Source organism: Gadus morhua, unplaced genomic scaffold, assembly GCF_902167405.1.
Source record: "Gadus morhua unplaced genomic scaffold, gadMor3.0, whole genome shotgun sequence".
NCBI lineage: Eukaryota > Metazoa > Chordata > Actinopteri > Gadiformes > Gadidae > Gadus > Gadus morhua.
The window spans coordinates 1-21,532 of NW_021963959.1; the positions used below are offsets into that span (position 1 = coordinate 1).

General features: G+C 41.8%; 1 protein-coding gene across 1 annotated transcript in view; it reads right to left on the reverse strand.

Annotated features, from left to right (window-relative positions):
• Positions 1-6: 6 nt before the first annotated feature.
• LOC115538244 (fibronectin-like) overlaps positions 7-21,532 on the reverse strand; it is a gene marked incomplete at its 3' end in the record, with an annotated part of 43,432 nt that continues 21,906 nt past the window's right edge. The window contains exons 4-5 of the mRNA XM_030349912.1: positions 401-661; positions 7-80 (exon numbers count right to left, since the gene is read on the reverse strand). Coding sequence (XP_030205772.1) covers positions 7-80; positions 401-661 — 335 coding nt within the window. The remainder of the gene's footprint in view (positions 81-400; positions 662-21,532) is intronic.

Below are 21,532 nucleotides of genomic sequence, written 5' to 3' on the forward strand. Positions count from 1 at the left end.
ACCAGCAGGTGTTTCCCAAGTAAGAGACACCGTACTACTGCTGACATGGGTAACTTGGACATTTCCTGGAGGAATGGCCTCTGTGAAAGATGAAAAAAAAACGAGCATATTCATGTAGCAAGCATCTGGTTGCATCAGTCTTTGACTATAAGAGGGGGATTGATCTCATTTTATGAATTATGTTTACTCGTGCTGCAGAATGACAGGCCTATAGATGCTGATGTTTGATATCATCAATCCTAATGAGAATACAAGTTTACTGATTATGGAAGGAGCATGTGTTGCCGTTAGATAGGAATATAATAGTAGCTGAAAGGAGAGGGGAGAGTCTGATAACAATAAGCAAAAAGAGTGGTATGAAACTTGTATGAAGTTTTTAGAACTTATATAAATATCTCACCTGTGTGGGCAGATGTCGAGGCAGGCTGGCTGAGTCCTCCGCTTTTCATCTGTGTTTTAATGTGGAAGTCATACTTGAGCCCTGGCTTCAGATTGGAGAATGTCACACTGTCTAGATCTGTTGTCTGCTCTCCGTGTGTCTCTGAGTCACAGTAACAGGTCACAACATAACCCTCCACCTCACCAGCAGGTGTTTCCCAAGTAAGAGACACTGTACTACTGCTGACATGGGTAACTTGGACATTTCCTGGAGGAATGGCCTCTGTGAAAGATGAAAAAAAAACGAGCATATTCATGTAGCAAGCTTCTGGTTGCATCAGTCTTTGACTATAAGAGGGGGATTGATCTCATTTTATGAATTATGTTTACTCGTGCTGCAGAATGACAGGCCTATAGATGCTGATGTTTGATATCATCAATCCTAATGAGAATACAAGTTTACTGATGATGGAAGAAGCATGTGTTATCAGAAAAACAAATCGTAAAAGTAAGCTTGTATCTATATACTTGACAGAAATCACAGTATTTAACCTTACCATTAAGAAGATCATCGGGTTGATGTTTTCTACTGGAATGGCCTGATGCCTCAGAAAGTGAATCGGAAGCATCTGGGAGGTCCTTCAGTTTAAACAATAGTGAACAAAAATATCCATTCAGTACTTTGTGTGGCATATGAACATAAAAAAAGAACTGACCCTGACCCTACCTTTTAGGGCCGGGCACATAGTGTCCAAATATCTATCATATCGAAAAAAAAATGCTTTCAGAGTCTTCAGTTCACTTCAGTCTTACTTCTTTTTAATGTCCAGTTTTATGAAGGTATGTATGAAATGAACAAAAGAGAATATATCAGATAATCATATTTTATCATATGAGTAGCAAAGCCATTTTAAATTGCCTGCGCAGTGATGCCACGTTAGAATCTGTGTGCCTGCGTGCACTAGGATGCTATAGTGAGCATGCTCAGAATAAACGGTCAGTGAGTTCCCAGACCAAAGAAACGATGGTGGTCTGTCATTTTTCGCTCATGAATATTAGCCGCTAGAAGGTGCTAGCTAACCACTTTGGTGACAGTGATAATGATAGACTGCTGCAGAAATGTCTAACACTACAATATCAGTGATCATTTATACAAATTAATGAAAACGGCCTTCTGAATAAACTGGTCGGTGAATGTTGCTTTAACATGAACAAATGTTGTGTTAAGAAATAGAGCTTGTATTGAAGGCTGTTAAATAAAATTGAACAAATGTTGGGTTAACACGACCAAATTTTGCGTAAACGGCGAATGCAAAAGAAAATTTTCATGGAAACACTTCAGGTCTCATTTTGCATGTTAAAGGTGCCATGACATGCTATTTTATGGATGCTTTAATATAGGTATTAGTGGGCCACTAACACAGTATTCAAAGATGTTCCCGATATTCAGCCGTGGTGCAGAGTTGCAGCCACTCAGAGCCAGTCGCACATTGAGCTTCCCCCAAATGCTCTGTTTTGGTGTCTGTAGCTATAATGCAAATGAGGAGGAGCGAGGCGGGTCAAGGAGGAGGGTGGGGGTCTGGCCCTGAGCAGCTTGCAGCCAGGGTACCATGCGCTCTGTTTACAGTGGATGTATCGCAATGGCGAAGCGCACAAAGCATTTAGCCGTGTTCTGTAAATATTCTAGAACACACAGGAGTCCTGGAGCTCTATATCTAAATAATATCAAATAGCCTACATAGATATCTATATCATATAATATATATTATCACGGCCAAAAGCTGTGTGAGCCGATATGAATCTCAAACGACTGCGTTGGGTTCTCCGACGTTCCTGGTTCTTCCACGTTCACATCAATGTGAAGTAGACTGAACCGCGACAAGGAGGAGAAAGGGATTGTGGCCGGGCAGCGCTTAGGCACCTCCGCCTCCTGCAGCGCCGAGGCGGTGGTCCCTCGGCAGCGGGAAACGGGGCTCAAGCGGGAGACATTCGCCGCCAACAATCCCTTTCTCCTCCATGTCGTGGTTCATGTTCTTGAGGGAGTCAAAGCCAAAGTTCCTTTCCCCCAATTCATTCTCAACCATGGCTGAGATAACCCCCACTACGAGTCTCGTTGTAGAAATACCAGAGACGAGAGACTGACGTGTTATGCGCCGTAACACCAAAAGCAGAACGGTTATCCAAATAACAAGGAAGTGTACAACACTTGCGTTACAGTCCTGGAGCTCTAAATCTAAATAATATCATATAATGCATAGATATCTATAACATATAATACATATTATCACGGCCAAAAGCTGTGTGCGCCTCCAGACGATATTATGAATCACAAACGACTTCGTCGGGTTCTGCGACGTCTCTGGTTCTTCCACTTTCACATCAATCTGAAGTAGACTGAACCGCGCGCTGCCTACTGCCGGCTGCCCGCTGCCGGGCGGTGGGGCTTCGCGGCGGTGGTGCCTTGCGGCAACCGGTGGCATGTCGCAGTTCATGTACTTCAGGGAGACAAAGCCAAAGTTCCTTTCCCCCAAATCCTTCTCAACCATGGCTGAGATAACCCCCACTACAGTCTCGCTGTGGAAATACAAGAGACGTCAAAGAACCGACAAGAAACACTTGCGTTACAGTGTGTGTATTCAAACACACACACACGTGTGGCGCTCGCACGTTCGTGTCTCATTGGCGGGCCAAGTCTCTGGGCGGGCCAGGCAAAGTAAGGGGAGGAGCTTACTGCAGTGTGACGACATAGGAAACCACATTCCAAATCAGCTCGCTTGAGCCTCCGTTTTTTTCAAAGGCGAGCAGAACACCTAGTGCTCGTTTTACACCGAACGCAAGTTTTAGCCACTGGGGGACCATGGGCAGGCTAGGGGAACTCATATTTACGTTAGAAAACCTCATAAAGTGAGATTTTCATGCCATGGCACCTTTAACAAGCAAACTGGTCTGCCACAGCCAAAAAGTCATTCCATTCTTATCTTACAGGGGTGTTAAAAACATTACAGCTAAAAGCTTGTGATGTATCTTTCCTTGCCAAATCTGCTTGGAATGTTTCCTCATCGTCCGACGTTGCTCGTTTAATGCATTCCCTAAATGTGCGGTTTCATAAGACCGAAAGTTCTGGAGCGCTTCAACAACTTTCTGTAACCATCACCATACTTTTCTAAACCACAACTTTAGTTTACGTTTCATACACATAATTTCCTTTACGGTAGACCTAGGTGCTTGAAACGAGTGTGTAGTACGTGCGTAGACGCCCACATCAGTAATTGATGCACAACGTGCTCCCTTGCGCTGTTGTTTGATATCATTAACAGAACCTCATCATGTTATTATGCAAGACATATCATTGTCAACAACCAGAAAATGCACGTTAAAGGGGAAATCCGGTATAAAATGGATCTGGGATATGTTTAGTATAGACGCATTCTTAAGTCGATTCTACCAAAACACAAAAGGGCCTTAACATATAAAACAAGGCTTGATATCTTTGTAAGGGTACAGATTGTTTATTAAAAAGGACATTTTATACACACAATACCATCAGTAGTTCACCCGTCGACGCCATCTTGTTTTTAAGACTCGATAAGTATTCTGACGAACACAGAGATCCGTCCACAACACTCCAGCTCTGTGTTCGGCAATCTACTTATCGAGTCTTAAAAACAAGATGGCCTCTCCAATAGTGTCTTCTTAAAAAATAAAAGGGTTGAGCAGGCTTTTATTCTGAAAGGTATGCATTCTTACCCCTCTGCTTTGCCAGGGCAAAAATCTCCACATACTGCTGCCAGTTCTTCTGGGCCTCCTCAGCTGGCTCGGCAGGCAGGTTACTGTGAGACACACAGACACACACACACACACACACACACACACACACACACACACACACACACACACACACACACACACACACACACACACACACACACACACACACACACACACTTTGAAATTCAACCATTTCAAACTTCATAAGAAAAGCTCAGTTATTCTCTATTTTATCTCACATGTATTCAAACTTTATCTCTTTAGGTATTTCTTTAACTCTTAAACTTTATTTGTTGTTTTTTAAATGGTGTGTATGTTTACATTGTTTACTCCATTTAGACTTTTGAACTCTGTTCAAGTCTTTTCACTTGATATAAGCCATTCCACATTTCTTAAACTATGTGGCTTTACTAAAACATATTTTCAACCTCACTTTGCAATACAGCACTTACTGCATTTTCTTGTTTTAATATGAGATTGTGGGCACTGAATTTAATCGCCTAAAAGATGCGGTCCAATCATAGCAATCTAAAACACATCTTTCTATGTTGGATCATGCCTATGTTGGAAGGAAAGCTGTTTTGAAGGGACTTTATAGCTATTTAAATAGACAGAGAACTGCGTATTCAATCTTTCAATAAGCTTCGGCTGTTTGGAGAGGTGTTTGTACTACTGAAATGTATTTCTAACTTCCACATAACCAAGTTATATCGTTTCAATATATACGGCCAAATTGGGGTTGGTCGACACTGGTTCTTGTTCTAGAGGTGCCGCGACCGGTTCATAACATCCGGGGACCCAAGATGCTAGATCGCTGTCAAGCAAGGAGAGCCAGCAGGAATAAGAGCTTCACTCGTTACCTGACTCTAATGCTGGAAGGCATATGCAAAGCAGGTTTTAGCCGTTTGTCCAACGGCCACGGCTGTGATGATGGGACCGTGGTAAAGTTGGTTTTATATTGGACGTTGGATATTCGACACATTCGAAAAATCTATTTAGCACTGGCTTTGATGTACGAATTTGTGTCTAACCAACTTAGATGTGTTATTACAAGGCCTGTCTATGTAAAGCAAAAAATGTTTTAAAAAAAAAACATCTTTTGATTTTATATCATTTTTAATGTTGATAAATGCTTTAAAACGATTATGTACTATTACTATTTACTTACCCTTTTCAAAACACAGAGGGTGAACTCAGCTAACTGCCTTACACATAACACAAAGCTTATTCTCTAAAAAAAAAACACCCTTTCAACTTATATAATTTTTTAATGTTAAATGCTATAAATCTATTATGCGGCTTGACCTTTTGACCTACCCATATCAAAACACATCTGGTGAACTCAGCTAACTGCCCCACACATAACACAAAGCTTATTTTTTCCAAAAACCCACCTTTTGATTTTATACTATTTTTTTAATGTTAAAAAAGGCTATAAATCTATTATGCGGCTTGACCTTTTGACCTACCCATATCAAAACACATCTGGTGAACTCAGCTAACTGCCCCACACATAACACAAAGCTTATTTTCTCAAAATACCTACCCTTTGATTTTATATATATTTTTTACTCAGAAAAAGCTATAAATCTATTATGCGGCTTGACCTTTTGACCTACCCATATCAAAACAAGTGTGATGAACCCATCTAACTGCCCCACACATAACACAAAGCTTATTTTTTCCAAAAACCCACTTTTTGATTTTATACTATTTTTTTAATGTTAAAAAAGGCTATAAATCTATTATGCTGCTTGACCTTTTGACCTACCCATATCAAAACACATCTGGTGAACTCAGCTAACTGCCCCACACATAACACAAAGCTTATTTTCTCAAAATACCTACCCTTTGATTTTATATATATTTTTTACTCAGAAAAAGCTATAAATCTATTATGCGGCTTGACCTTTTGACCTACCCATATCAAAACAAGTGTGATGAACCCATCTAACTGCCCCACACATAACACAAAGCTTATTTTTTCCAAAAACTCACCTTTTGATTTTATACAAATTTTTCAATGTTAAAAAAGGCTATAAATCTATTATGCGGCTTGACCTTTTGACCTACCCATATCAAAACACGTGTGATGAACCCATCTAACTGCCCCACACATAATACAAAGCTTATTTTTTCCAAAAACCCACCTTTTGATTTTATGCTATTTTTTTAATGTTAAAAAAGGCTATAAATCTATTATGCGGCTTGACCTTTTGACCTACCCATATCAAAACACATGTGATGAACCCATCTAACTGCCCCACACATAACACAATGCTTATTTTTTCCAAAAACCCACCTTTTGATTTTATACAATTTTTTTAATGTTAAAAAAGGCTATAAATCTATTATGCGGCTTGACCTTTTGACCTACCCATATCAAAACACATCTGGTGAACTCAGCTAACTGCCCCACACATAACACAAAGCTTATTTTCTCAAAATACCTACCCTTTGATTTTATATATTTTTTTTACTCAGAAAAAGCTATAAATCTAATCTAAAAGTGATCCCTAAATGCCAGTCCACTCGGTTCCACACGGCCAAATTCCTTGTAATGTTGATCGCCATCATCATCATCATCATCATCATCATCATCATCATCATCATCGTCTGGCTGTGGAATGTTCCTCCGCTTGCAAAGGTTGTGTAGAATGGCACATACAGTGATTACTGTGCTTGCCCTCTCTGGGGTGTGGCGTATTTTGCCGTGGAGGACATGAAACCGACGTTTCATCTGCCCAATTCCTCTCTCCACAACATTTCGTGTATGTTTGTGTGCTCGCAAAGAGCCAATACGATGTGTTTTACGCAGAGAACTAAGCGTAATCTGCGTAATCACTTACATGTTACACTTTAACTGTGCTCCCGGTTGTGGATTAAGGTAGGGTGTCTAGAGCCACGTCTTGCATGGATAGTCACTGTCACCCAGCAAGTGACACCCAACTCCTACATCTCAAAAAGCTGCCTCAGACCGCTCACCATTAAAATGCGCGAATCATGGGTAGCTGAAGATCCAGGCCACTTTGCAACAACATCCAGTAGGCTATGTTAAAATTTGCATCAAAAACAACCTGCGTGTTGATGGAATGCACTTTCTTCCTATTGACGAACACGTCCTCGTCTTTTGATGGCGCAATTATTTTTATTTTTTATAAGTTATATATATTTTTTTATAACTTATAATTTTTATAACATTTTATTTCGGGACTAATCGGATTATTCCTGTTAGTCGGGGATGTTATTGCATCGTGCATCAACTCCACAATAAGTTGAATACCCTAACATTTCGTCTCGTAGGCATTTTAAGATTCTTTGTGAATAGGTCTTACTGAGTTAGGAGTCCTCTTGAGGACTTTTAAGCTCTCCTAGACTTAGGTGCAACTTTTAGTCCTAAATTACTTTGTGAATTGCTCTTAGTGAAAAAAGTTAGGAGTCCTAAATTTAAGAGTGACACGCCCATTATTTTTAGGAGTTATTCATTAATTCGCCAGTTAGGACCTACTTTTAGCCCTAAGATCCTTTGTGAATACGGCCCCTGGTGAACTCAGCTAACTGCCCCACACATAACACAAAGCTTATTTTCTCAAAATACCTACCCATTGATTTTATATATTTTTTTTACTCAGAAAAAGCTATAAATCTATTATGCGGCTTGACCTTTTGACCTACCCATATCAAAACACGTGTGATGAACCCATCTAACTGCCCCACACATAACACAAAGCTTATTTTTTCCAAAAACCCACCTTTTGATTTTATACAATTTTTTTAATGTTAAAAAAGGCTATAAATCTATTATGCGGCTTGACCTTTTGACCTACCCATATCAAAACAAGTGTGATGAACCCATCTAACTGCCCCACACATAACACAAAGCTTATTTTTTCCAAAAACCCACCTTTTAATTTTATACTATTTTTTTAACATTAAAAAAAATAGTATTAAATCAAAAGGTGGGTTTTTGGAAAAAATAAGCTTTGTGTTATGTGTGGGGCAGTTAGCTGAGTTCACCAGATGTATTTTGATATGGGTAGGTCAAAAGGTCAAGCCGCATAATAGATTTATAGCCTTTTTTAACATTAAAAAAATTGTATAAAATCAAAAGGTGGGTTTTTGGAAAAAATAAGCTTTGTGTTATGTGTGGGGCAGTTAGATGGGTTCATCACACATGTTTTGATATGGGTAGGTCAAAAGGTCAAGCCGCATAATAGATTTATAGCCTTTTTTAACATTAAAAAAATAGTATAAAATCAAAAGGTGGGTTTTTGGAAAAAAGAAGCTTTGTGTTATGTGTGGGGCAGTTAGCTGATTACACCAGATGAGTTTTGATATGGGTAGGTCAAAAGGTCAAGCCGCATAATAGATTTATAGCCTTTTTTAACATTAAAAAAATTGTATAAAATCAAAAGGTGGGTTTTTGGAAAAAATAAGCTTTGTGTTATGTGTGGGGCAGTTAGCTGATTACACCAGATGTGTTTTGATATGGGTAGGTCAAAAGGTCAAGCCGCATAATAGATTTATAGCCTTTTTTAACATTAAAAAAATTGTATAAAATCAAAAGGTGGGTATTTGGAAAAAATAAGCATTGTGTTATGTGTGGGGCAGTTAGATGGGTTCATCACACGTGTTTTGATATGGGTAGGTCAAAAGGTCAAGCCGCATAATAGATTTATAGCCTTTTTTAACATTAAAAAAATAGTATAAAATCAAAAGGTGGGTTTTTGGAAAAAATAAGCTTTTTGTTATGTGTGGGGCAGTTAGATGGGTTCATCACACTTGTTTTGATATGGGTAGGTCAAAAGGTCAAGCCGCATAATAGATTTATAGCCTTTTTTAACATTAAAAAAATTGTATAAAATCAAAAGGTGGGTTTTTGGAAAAAATAAGCTTTGTGTTATGTGTGGGGCAGTTAGATGGGTTCATCACACGTGTTTTGATATGGGTAGGTCAAAAGGTCAAGCCGCATAATAGATTTATAGCTTTTTCTGAGTAAAAAAAAAATATAAAATCAATGGGTAGGTATTTTGAGAAAATAAGCTTTGTGTAATGTTTCGGGCAGTTAGATGGGTTCATCACACGTGTTTTGATATGGGTAGGTCAAAAGGTCAAGCCGCATAATAGATTTATAGCCTTTTTTAACATTAAAAAAATTGTATAAAATCAAAAGGTGGGTTTTTGGAAAAAAGAAGCTTTGTGTTATGTGTGGGGCAGTTAGCTGATTACACCAGATGTGTTTTGATATGGGTAGGTCAAAAGGTCAAGCCGCATAATAGATTTATAGCCTTTTTTAACATTAAAAAAATTGTATAAAATCAAAAGGTGGGTTTTTGGAAAAAAGAAGCTTTTTGTTATGTGTGGGGCAGTTAGCTGATTACACCAGATGTGTTTTGATATGGGTAGGTCAAAAGGTCAAGCCACATAATAGATTTATAGCCTTTTTTAACATTAAAAAAATTGTATAAAATCAAAAGGTGGGTATTTGGAAAAAATAAGCATTGTGTTATGTGTGGGGCAGTTAGATGGGTTCATCACACGTGTTTTGATATGGGTAGGTCAAAAGGTCAAGCCGCATAATAGATTTATAGCCTTTTTTAACATTAAAAAAATAGTATAAAATCAAAAGGTGGGTTTTTGGAAAAAATAAGCTTTGTGTTATGTGTGGGGCAGGTAGATGGGTTCATCACACTTGTTTTGATATGGGTAGGTCAAAAGGTCAAGCCGCATAATAGATTTATAGCCTTTTTTAACATTAAAAAAATTGTATAAAATGAAAAGGTGGGTTTTTGGAAAAAATAAGCTTTGTGTTATGTGTGGGGCAGTTAGATGGGTTCATCACACGTGTTTTGATATGGGTAGGTCAAAAGGTCAAGCCGCATAATAGATTTATAGCTTTTTCTGAGTAAAAAAAATATATAAAATCAATGGGTAGGTATTTTGAGAAAATAAGCTTTGTGTAATGTTTTGGGCAGTTAGATGGGTTCATCACACGTGTTTTGATATGGGTAGGTCAAAAGGTCAAGCCGCATAATAGATTTATAGCCTTTTTTAACATTAAAAAAATTGTATAAAATCAAAAGGTGGGTTTTTGGAAAAAAGAAGCTTTGTGTTATGTGTGGGGCAGTTAGCTGAGTTCACCAGATGTGTTTTGATATGGGTAGGTGAAAAGGTCAAGCCGCATAATAGATTTATAGCCTTTTTTAACATTAAAAAAATAGTATAAAATCAAAAGGTGGGTTTTTGGAAAAAATAAGCTTTGTGTTATGTGTGGGGCAGTTAGATGGGTTCATCACACGTGTTTTGATATGGGTAGGTCAAAAGGTCAAGCCGCATAATAGATTTATAGCTTTTTCTGAGTAAAAAATATATATAAAATCAAAGGGTAGGTATTTTGAGAAAATAAGCTTTGTGTTATGTGTGGGGCAGTTAGCTGAGTTCACCAGATGTGTTTTGATATGGGCAGGTCAAAAGGTCAAGCTGCATAATAGATTTATAGCCTTTTTTAACATTACATTTTATAAAATCAAATGGTGGTTTTTTTTTAAAGAAATAAACTTTGTTTTACATAGGTAGGCCTTGTATTAACACATCTAAGTTGGTTTGACACAAATTCGTCCATCGAAGCCAGTGCTAAATAGATTTTTCGAATGTGTCGAATATCCAACGTCCAATATAAAACTAACTTTACCACGGTGATGAACCGTCTTTCTTTCTTGATACAAAAGAACGTCATTAATCATTGGCTTTAGCTTTTTATGGGGAAAGAAGCAACGATGTTGCACCGTACTAAACGCCCTATCCATTGTATGGATCTGTAAAATGCTAATCAAATCAAATGTATTTATGTTTTTGTTATAATGCACACTGGTTTTTGTAACCCCTTTGCTGCAGTTTATGAAATAAACAATGAACTAATGCCTGTATGTGAAGTGTGTGTGTGTGTGTGATTGCAGTGACTTGGCTGGATTTGCATGCAGTGTAAGGTTTAATAGACCAATTTATCAGGGCACCAATTTGGGGCGATTCGAGGTCCCTATACCTACGTTTGGTGTGATGCTGGGGTGATCTGTAGCCCGCTGCCCACTGTGGAATGAGAGCGCAACGGGCCCGCAGAGTCGACAGTATTGCGCACAGAGTGGCAACTGAAGCGGCAGCAGCCTGTAATTCCAGTGAAAGCACGGCGTGCCTCGGGAAGAAGTGCCCGACAGCAACCTGCTTTTAATTTGTCTTCCTCATATCTGTATCATGCCACTCGATGCCCCCACAGAGGCATAACAACTGTTTTACTTCAGCCACTTAACTTGCGAGTGGTGTAACAAAACGAATGCACCAATTCCGAGTGATCCATGATGATACAAACGTTACTTTTTAAGCTTGTGCATGTTTCCTTGGGTCCCTCGATGTTAACGCTGAATTTCATACACAGAATTTTCCATATTTAATATTTTAATGTTGAATCTTTAGTAAAATTCATGGAAAAAAAAACATATGTTCTTTCAATGCATAAATTCAATGGCTTTAATCCAGCGGCAAAAAATCCAGACACATAATTTTCAAAGTCCGATGAGATTTACTTCCATAGTGGCTCCTCCTCTCAGGAGGAGCTGTGTTTTTCCACAGCTTGGACTGAGAGTTGTGTGCCATATCTGGTGATGTTTTGTGTACTTATCTGGGCGTGCCAATGGTATTGTGGGATTCAACCGATTATGCAAATGAGTCTACGGCTGAACCTGTTTTTGTCTCAGTAATATTCAGGACTGCCATCAGTACAGGGGGGGCCATGACGCGGCGATGGTAGTGGTGAATGGTATGGGCTCGGCATCAGACACAGATGAATGGTTTATATTTGGCTCGTTGTCCCTGACATGACGGCTATCAGACAGCTGTGTTGCGACTAGTCTGTTACATTTTGTTAGTTTACTAAATTAAAGGCCTAGGTACATGACATTTAATTTATACATCATCTATGTATATTTATTTAATATACGGCCAAATTGGAGTTGGACGAAAATGGGATGCGTCCTGAAGTGATGCCCGTCTGACCTGGATGTCGTTTGATATAATTCTAGACAAAAGGTCTGGATAAAATGCAGTCCATTTAACATTGAAATTATATATTCTCAGCACGCTGAGCGGTTCACAAACTGTCTGTGCATACACATATATATATATATATATATATATAGCTTTGCATTTTATGGCTGGTAGTTGACCTGCAACAGTTTGTTTTGAGAATGAATAATTTCAATGTTAAAGTATGCATACATATAAAAGACAATGTACTAGGTAGACAATAGAAAATGTAATAGTTGGTTACCATACCTCCTCGTTCATGCGTTAAATTCCAGCTGATTCTTCAGCCCTTTTCCAACCGAAAAGGAAACTAAAGTGATCAAAATACGACAAAATCAAAGATATAATCACACACAGAATCGGTCCAACATAATTTTTGCCTATTTTGCCTGTTTTTTTGGTGGTCAAATTAGAGCCACTCGTCTAATGAGCCGCTCCAATTTTCCGCCGATCTAGGGTGTGTGTGTGTATTCATACAGGTGGCTCCTCCTCTCAGGAGGAGCTGTGTTTTTCCACAGCTTGGACAGAGTGTTGTCTGCCATATCTGGTGATGTACTGTGTACTTATCTGGGCGTGACAATCGTATTGTAGAATCCGCCCCTGAAACTGTTTGCCCTTGGGTCACTCTCTTAGTTGCCACAACAGGAACAAAAGGTGCAATGTGTCTACAGCTGAACCCTGGCAGCGGGCTGGGGCGCCCGCCGCCGGATTGTGGTATCCGCCCCTGATTTGTTTGTTTGACGTAGGCAACCTCGGGTTCAGCAGATTATGCAAATTATGCAAACGGCTGAACCCTTTTTGTCTCAATAATATTCAGGACTCCTATCGATACAGACGGAGGGCTGGGGCGCCCTCCGCTTGGCCATGACGTGGCGATGGTAGTTGTCTAAGGTCAGGCCAACTGTGTCAGTGCAACCAAAGATATGTGTGGGATATTTTCACAGTTCCCTCGGGCCGTAACAGTTATAATTATTCTACATAAGGCAAGAATGGAGTTGGTGGAATATGGATCCCGTGCTGAACTAGGCAAATAGGAAATACTTATTTTGGACTGATTCTTTGTTTGAGTATATCTGTGATTTTGTACTTTGATCACATTAGTTTCCTTTTCGGTCGGTAAAGGGCTGAAGAATAATTTCAATGTTAAAGTATATATATATATATATATATATACACACACTGCATATAAAAGGTGATGCACCGGGTGGACAATCGAAAATGAATTGGTTGGTTACTATACCTCCTCATTCATGCTGTCAATTCCGGTTGATTCTTCAGCCCTTTTCCGACCGAAAAGGAAACTAAAGTGATCAAAGTACAAAATCACAGATATACTCAAACAAAGAATCAGTCCAAAATAAGTATTGCCTATTTGCCTAGTTTTCTGGTGGTCAAATTAATAATCACCAAAGAAGGTGAGGAATTTCCCAAAAATTAAAAATTTCGACCACACTCACATAATGGGTCAGACGCTGTTGGACATCAAATTGTCCGTCGACTTCTACTGAACAGCAATGTGTCAATCCACACGATCCCTGTCAGAGTTTCTGAGAACTGAATGAGGTTTGAGGTTAGGTTATTTATACAAGTCATTGCTGCGTGAATATGGATCCCGCCCGCTCATTATGAAAAGATCCGCCCACGCTACCAAGAATCACGCTGTGATTGGCTGGCGATGACCCAAGCACACAACGTCACATACTAAACAGGGTGTCGGCCAGTTCCAAACTGTCGGCTATAGACTGCCCAAACCTAAATTTTTTTAATCTTTATCTTTCATACTTTACCACAAGGAAAGTGTAATATAAAAAACTTGGTACGCATGCACCTTTCATCATAATGACCAACTTTCAAATTGTAACCCTATTTGGATATAATCATGGGTGTCGGAAGCATTTCAAATGTACAGTATGCTCTACTCCTGGTAAACCTGTTTTTAGGGACTACAAATGCCATTTTACCATACCTGCCAAGCTCACTATATTCACCACGTTTGGCAGACTGCTCCTCCACAAAAAATAGTGTCATCTGCCATTGGCAACATACATGTCCATGTAGGATAGTGGTACAGATAAAAGTGTCTTAAGTTTCGATTTACTATAAATGGGTGTCACTGTCAACAAAGGCAACCGCAGCGGCACCTCCCTCGAAATTAAAGCGGGGACAGAAACGCCCACATATGATATAGTTAGACCGGAAAACATTGTGTTCACCTTTCTATTATTTCAGGCATTTGATCCACCAGTGATTCAATTAGATATTACAAGACATTATAAAAAAAGGCCATTATGTCGTAACCATCCAAGGTATATGTAACGGGCATAGAAAATGGCTTGTGGTATAAAACAGTTCCCCCCCACCCATTTTCTGGTTTTAGCTGTTAATTGCAATAGCGGTTAATATTGACCCTATTGTATTATTTTCATGCCACTAGATGGTACTGTGCACTGTTGACATAGTGGGTTGCCATGGAGACGAAGCTCGAGTTAATAAACTGTTGATCGCTTGAGCAAGATTGAAAACGGTTGTTCTCCGCTTCATATTACCCACAGGTATGTCTAATTATATTCCATTGAAATGTGGTTAATCTATCACACGGTCTTATGGGCGGTGCGTTTGTTCATGTTGTGTTTGGGAGCTGTTTTGTGTTTTAAAGTGTGATTTACAGTGTTTTGAATGTAGTTAATAGCGGTTGACGCTGGTGAGCTGACAGAAGCCGTTGGTGTCGTCAGTTGGTGTGCTATTTATGATGGACACTTATTGATGCATTGGTTTCTTTATTGTATTATTATATTCTACAGTCATGTAGATATGTGATATTTATACTGCCATCTATTTGTATATATATGCTGCTATTTATTTATGATATAGACAATTATTGATGTATTGGTTTCTTTATTGTTTTATTATATTCTACAGTCATGTAGATATGTGATATTTATACTGCCATCTATTTGTATATATATGCTGCTATTTATTTATGATATAGACAATTATTGATGTATTGGTTTCCTTATTGTTTTATTATATTCTACAGTCATGTAGATATGTGATATTTATACTGCCATCTATTTGTATATATATACTGCCATTCATTTATGATATGGACAATTATTAATGTATTGGTTTTTTTATTGTTCTTATTATAATATTTATATATATTATATTCTAAAGTATTTGACTCAGAAAGGAGTTAATAAACTGTTGATCGCTTGAGCAAGATTGAAAACGGTTGTTCTCCGCTTCATATTACCCACAGCCCAAACCAGCCTGTGGGCCTTGTACCTGCCCAGATTCCCCTAGATCTGGTGCCGGTAACAATTGGGGGCTCGTCCGGGATCAAGCATTCAAGAGCAGGGTGAGCGGTCACTGTGACGGTGAGACCAGGTGTCCAAGCTTCAGGGAAGGCTGTTGTGTTTAACGTCATCCAGAGAGCGACAGTCACCAGTGAGACATCACAATGGCCATCGTAACCCCACGGCGGATGCTGATCTTCCAGATTAACAAAAAACTTCCAGCGCTGAGTTCCAGTCAACTGCAGTTGGTTGCCAGCTCAGTCGAAGATGGCAGCGAGAGCACTGAGAGCTTCAGTGAACCAGAGCTGTACGACTTCATTCTCGACTACACCAGGAGCGAGAGGTTGAAAGCGATGGAAGATGAAGGCATGGCTCAACTCCTCTCCCTCCAGGACCTGCTGCATGATCTGACATTGACAGACGCCAGGTCTGGTGAGGTTGGTGTTTCCACCGTTCGTATGAATGGTGCGGGAGACATGCACACACACACGTCACCAATGGACAACCATGCACCTGACAATCCAGAGATGCCAGCCCAGCTGACTGTTGCTGGATCCCGCAGTGTCCACCATGGTCGGTCAAGCTTATCCTCCACTGTAACAGAGCAGGTTGTAAGGTTGTCTGACGTTACTGCTCTGCTTCCACGCAGAGAGTGTAAAATGCACGGTGGTCAGATATCTGATACAGGTTCTGACATGTCTTTTAAGGGTCTTTGTAAGCAGATTGACACTGCTTTACAAGAAGGGTTTAGTGAGGCTGAGATCATTAGAGCAGTTCTTAAAGTAATTAAACCAGGTACATTTAGGGAAATGCCAACTAACAATGATGATCTAACAGTTAATGGGTTAAAGAGGTTCCTCCGCTCTCACATCAGAGATCAAAGTGTAACCGAGCTCTTCCAAGAGTTAAGTAATGCCAGACAGCACGACAGGGAGAGTCCACAGCAATTTCTATATAGGCTTATGGGGTTAAAGCAGAGAGTTATTTTTGAGTCCAAGCAGCCTGGTGTAGAGTTTAGTTACGACAGGAGGCTTGTACAGGGTACCTTTCTTCACACACTCTACCAAGGTCTAAACGAGAGAAACAGCTACGTTAGACATGACATCAAAACGTTTCTTGCTGACCAGCAGATTAGTGATGACTTTCTGTTAGAACAGATGACTAGGTCCATGACTGAGGAAGAGGGGAGGTTAAAGCGCCTGGGTGTTGTATCTAAGTCTCGACCAGTGACTGTAAGTGTTGCCCAACATGACGGTAATGGACAGACTGACATGAATACACCGACTCTAGTTGATGCCGAGTTAGAGGCTAATCGTGATGCTATTAGACAACTGACTGCACAAGTGTCTTCTCTGACCAGACACATGACCCTCGTTGACAGGACTGCAGAATGCATACAGTCTGGCGGCCCTAGTACCTAATTTAGTCGTCCGCAGCTACTGTCAGTCGACAAAAAGGGTAGATGCCAGGATTGTATAACAAGCGGAACCATGGGCTGTCCCCATTGTTTTATCTGTGGCCAGGCAGGACACCGAGCCATCGGCTGTTTACAAAGAAGGTCATCGGGAAACGGGAAGCGGTCACAGGAAAAGGGCAGCCAGTGATCATAAACAGTGTTAAGCCCACATTTAAGATCAAGCCGTCAGCCACACCATGCCAATCAGACCCAAAGAAACGCATTGCACAGCTCATAGGGAAACGTTGTACCGTCTCTTGCAACATCAACGGTGTGCCTATAGAAATGCTTTTAGACTCAGGTGCTCAGGTGACGATGGTCAGCAAAACCTGGATAGACAGTGCATCACCCCGTGTCAAAATCCAACCACTTCAGTCCCTCTTTGCCGATCAGTCCTTTGAAATATCAGCAGCAAATGGTACACAAGTTCCACTGGATGGATGGGCTGAGGTTGACTTGCAGATTTGTAGTGAGCGCCATGGGTCTTTGATAATTAGAGTGCCCCTTCTTGTCAGTCAGAGTTGTCACTGTCCCCTGTTAGGTAGCAACGTTATAGCCGAGATCGTCAACGACCATGACAATACCCTTAATGTGACTGCGATCCTGACTGATGCTTTGAGTGTCCCTGAAAACACAGTTGAGGCTTTAGTCTCTGCCCTACAGATCACAACTAGTGACGAGACGGCATTATGTACGGTGCGCATAGGCAGGCAAGGTGTCACTATCCCTGCTGGTCGAGTCTATCAAATACTTTGCCGGGTTAGGGGGTTATCAGGGAATCGTACCATGCTGTTCCAGCCTCTCATAGAGAACACCTGCCCTGAGGGTCTAGAACTGTTTCCTGCCCTAGTCGACGTTCCTTGTGGGTCATCAAAATGCATTAAAATTCCCATCCAAAATGCAACCCGACATGCCATTTATCTGCCCCAGAGAACCACTCTCGGCACCCTTGAGGAAATGGCTGATGTGAAACCTGTCCTGAGTCCTGAGGGCATGCAGCATGACGCTGCCCAAACCTTTTCAGCTCAGCTAAACACAGATCCAGTGACCTACCTGAACAATGAGCAAGACAGACAGATCAAAGAAAAGTGGCACCCTCCTGTTGACGTATCACATCTAGCAGAGGATGAACAGAGAGTAGTTAAGGAAATGTTGTTCAAGGAGTCAGACGTGTTTGCCAAAGACGATGCTGACATTGGTTGTATTCCTGACCTACAACTTAGAATCAACCTCACAGATGAAACACCCGTCCAAAAGTCTTACAATGCCATTCCAAAGCCCTTGTATCGAGAGGTGAAAGACTACGTTCAGAACTTGCTTGACCGTGGTTGGATCAGAAAATCCACCTCAGCTTACTCTTCTCCTGTGGTCTGTGTGAGAAAAAAGGACATGAGCTTGCGGCTCTGTGTTGACTTCCGTGGGCTGAACAACAAAACCATCCCTGACCGTCATCCACTTCCCCGCATCCAAGACCTCCTGGACAACTTAGGAGGCAACTCATGGTTCTCCATACTTGACCAGGGCAGTGCCTACCACCAAGGCTTTGTTGAAGAGAGCTGCCGTCACCTGACCGCTTTTAGCACACCTTGGGGGTTTTATGAGTGGGCACGCCTCCCATTTGGCCTCACCAATGCTCCAGCAGCATTTCAGCGCTGCATGGAAGGCATGCTGGCTGGTCTGAGGGATGAATGCTGTTCTCCTTATTTGGATGATGTCCTTTGCTTTTCCAAGACATTCCAGGGGCATGTTGAGGACTTGAGACGAGTGCTGTGTCGCTTACGAGAGCATGGTGTGAAGCTGCGCGCGAAAAAGTGTGAGCTGTTCAAACGCCAAGTCAGGTATGTCGGACGCCTGGTCACAACTGAAGGTGTTCAGATAGACCCCAAAGACCTGGAAGCGGTGTTGCATATGAAGGAGAGACAGCCAAAGAATGTGGGAGAGGTCCGAGCTCTGCTTGGTTTCTTGGGCTACTATCGCTCATTTATCCAGGACTTCTCCAGAATAGCCCGACCACTGTTTAAGCTCCAAGAACAGCCTGCTGCTTCCAACAAGAGTCCTGTTACAGCAAAGTCCAACCAGAAAGGCAAGAACAGTGGCCAGTTACCATCCAGGACACCAGTTCAGTGGACCCCTGAACACAGTGCTGTTGTGTCCCGCCTTGTTGACATGCTGATTAACCCCCCCATCTTGGCCTACCCCGACTTCCATTTGCCATTTGTCCTGCACACTGATGCATCCAATGAAGGTTTGGGGGCTGTGCTCTACCAGGAACAGGATAGTAAACTCCGGGTTATTGCTTATGGTTCCAGGTCACTCACGCCTGCTGAGAAGAATTATCACCTCCATTCCAGTAAGCTTGAGTTCCTAGCCCTGAAGTGGGCCGTCTGCAATAAATTTCGTGATTATCTGTATTATGCACCAACATTCACTGTGTATACAGATAACAACCCCCTCACCTACGTCCTGAGCACGGCCAAGTTGAATGCTGTTGGACACCGCTGGGTTGGTGAATTAGCTGACTTCAACTTTACCATCAAGTACAGGCCAGGCAAGGCAAATGTTGACGCTGACACCCTGTCCAGGTATCCAGTGAAGCTCCAAGATGACTTGTTGGAGTACTCTGAGATAATGCTACCTGAGGTTGTATCTGCTATCTGGCAGGGGAACAAAGCCGAGAGAGATGAGGATGTACCCTGGGCTGCCGCCCTTCAGATCTCCACCATTGATGATGACCCTCCTTCTGTGAGTACACCCATGTTCGCCTCAGAGGACATCAGAGATGCCCAGAAAGCGGATGAATCCATTGGTGAGGTGATCCAGTTAAAAAGGAGCGGATGGAATCCAAGAGACAAAGACCAGAGGCCAATACAATCAGGAACGCGACGGCTCACACATGAGTGGAACAGGCTCAAACTGGATAAAGGAATTCTGTACAGGCAGTCAGGACAAAATCAACAGCTAGTCCTTCCCAAAGCACTAAAGTTAACTGTACTCAAACACCTGCATGATGACATGGGACATGTCGGAGCTGACAAAGTCATCCACCTCGCAAGGCAGCGGTTCTACTGGCCTTTTATGCAGCGCGACATTGAAGACTACGTCATCCGACAGTGCTCATGCATTAAGCAAAAGCGACCTGCTGTTCATGAGAAAGCACCAATGGGCTCAATCACAACCAGTGCCCCTTTTGAGCTGCTCTCTGTCGACTATATGCATCTCGATCCCAGTAAAGGAGGCTATGAGTACGTCCTTGTTGTAGTAGATCACTTCACCCGTTTTGCTCAGGCCTACCCAACTCGAAATAAGACTGGCAAAACAGCGGCTGAAAAGATCTTCTACGATTTCATTCCACGCTTCGGGTACCCTCAAAAGCTTCACCATGACTAGGGCCGGGAGTTCGAGAACACCCTGTTTCAGAGACTCCAGCAGCTGGCAGGAATTTCTCACTCCCGAACTACTCCTTACCATCCGCAGGGAAACCCTGTCGAACGCTTGAATAGAACGCTGCTCCAGATGCTCAGAACGCTCCATGAGGAAAAGAAGGCAGAGTGGAAAGACCATCTTCCCAGCATTGTCCACGCCTACAACTGTACAAGACATGAGGCAACAGGCTACTCACCTTTCTTTCTTCTCTTTGGAAGACATCCACAGCTCCCCATCGACCTGATCTTCAACCTTCACCCAGATCGGCAAGCACAGACACGGCAGGAGTATGCCCAGACCTGGGCTTCCCGGATGCAGGAGGCATATCGGATTGCCTCAGAAAACAGCAAGAAGTCCTCTAAGAAAGGGAAGAGGCACTATGACCAAGGTGCCAGGGGTGTTCTGCTGCATCCAGGTGATCGTGTGCTTGTCAGGAACCTGTCTGAGAGAGGTGGCCCAGGAAAACTCAGATCTTACTGGGAGGGGAAAATCCACCGTGTCATCGAGAGGCTAGGAGACGGTCCAGTTTATCGTGTCCAAGTAGAAACAGGTGACCGAACCCTCCGGGTTCTCCACCGCAACCTCCTCTTGCCGGTCAGTGACTTGCCAGTCAGCCATGAGGAACGTGATACTGGTGTGGAGAAGAAGCCACAAAGACAAAGACATCATGTTCAGCCCAGAGAAGCCACCAAGTCAGATTCCAGCACCTCCTGTGATGAGGGAGAGTGCTCATACAACCTCAGACCTTTGCCTGTGTATGAAAGAAACGCTGTCAGACACCATTCACCTCAACGTGAACTTCACAGCCAGCTGAGGGCTGTGGCTCCAGCATATCAGCCTTTGAACCAAGCACTGGAGTCTGAGGATGAATGGCAGGCAGAAGCATCTGACCCTTCGATGACAGGAGAGTCAATGCCCGCACCACGAAGGATAGATCTGTCCCCAGCTGTGGAAGGAGAGGAACAACACAGGGATGATGCTGTGGAGAGTGGAAGTCCTCAGGATTCTGAGACATATGTTGTACCTGTTCCTCAGCCAGTGAGAGAGGTAGAACAGCAATTGCGGAGGTTCACCAGACCAGTGAAACCCAGAAGCATCTTCACGTATGACCATTCAGGACAACCTTCCTACCAGC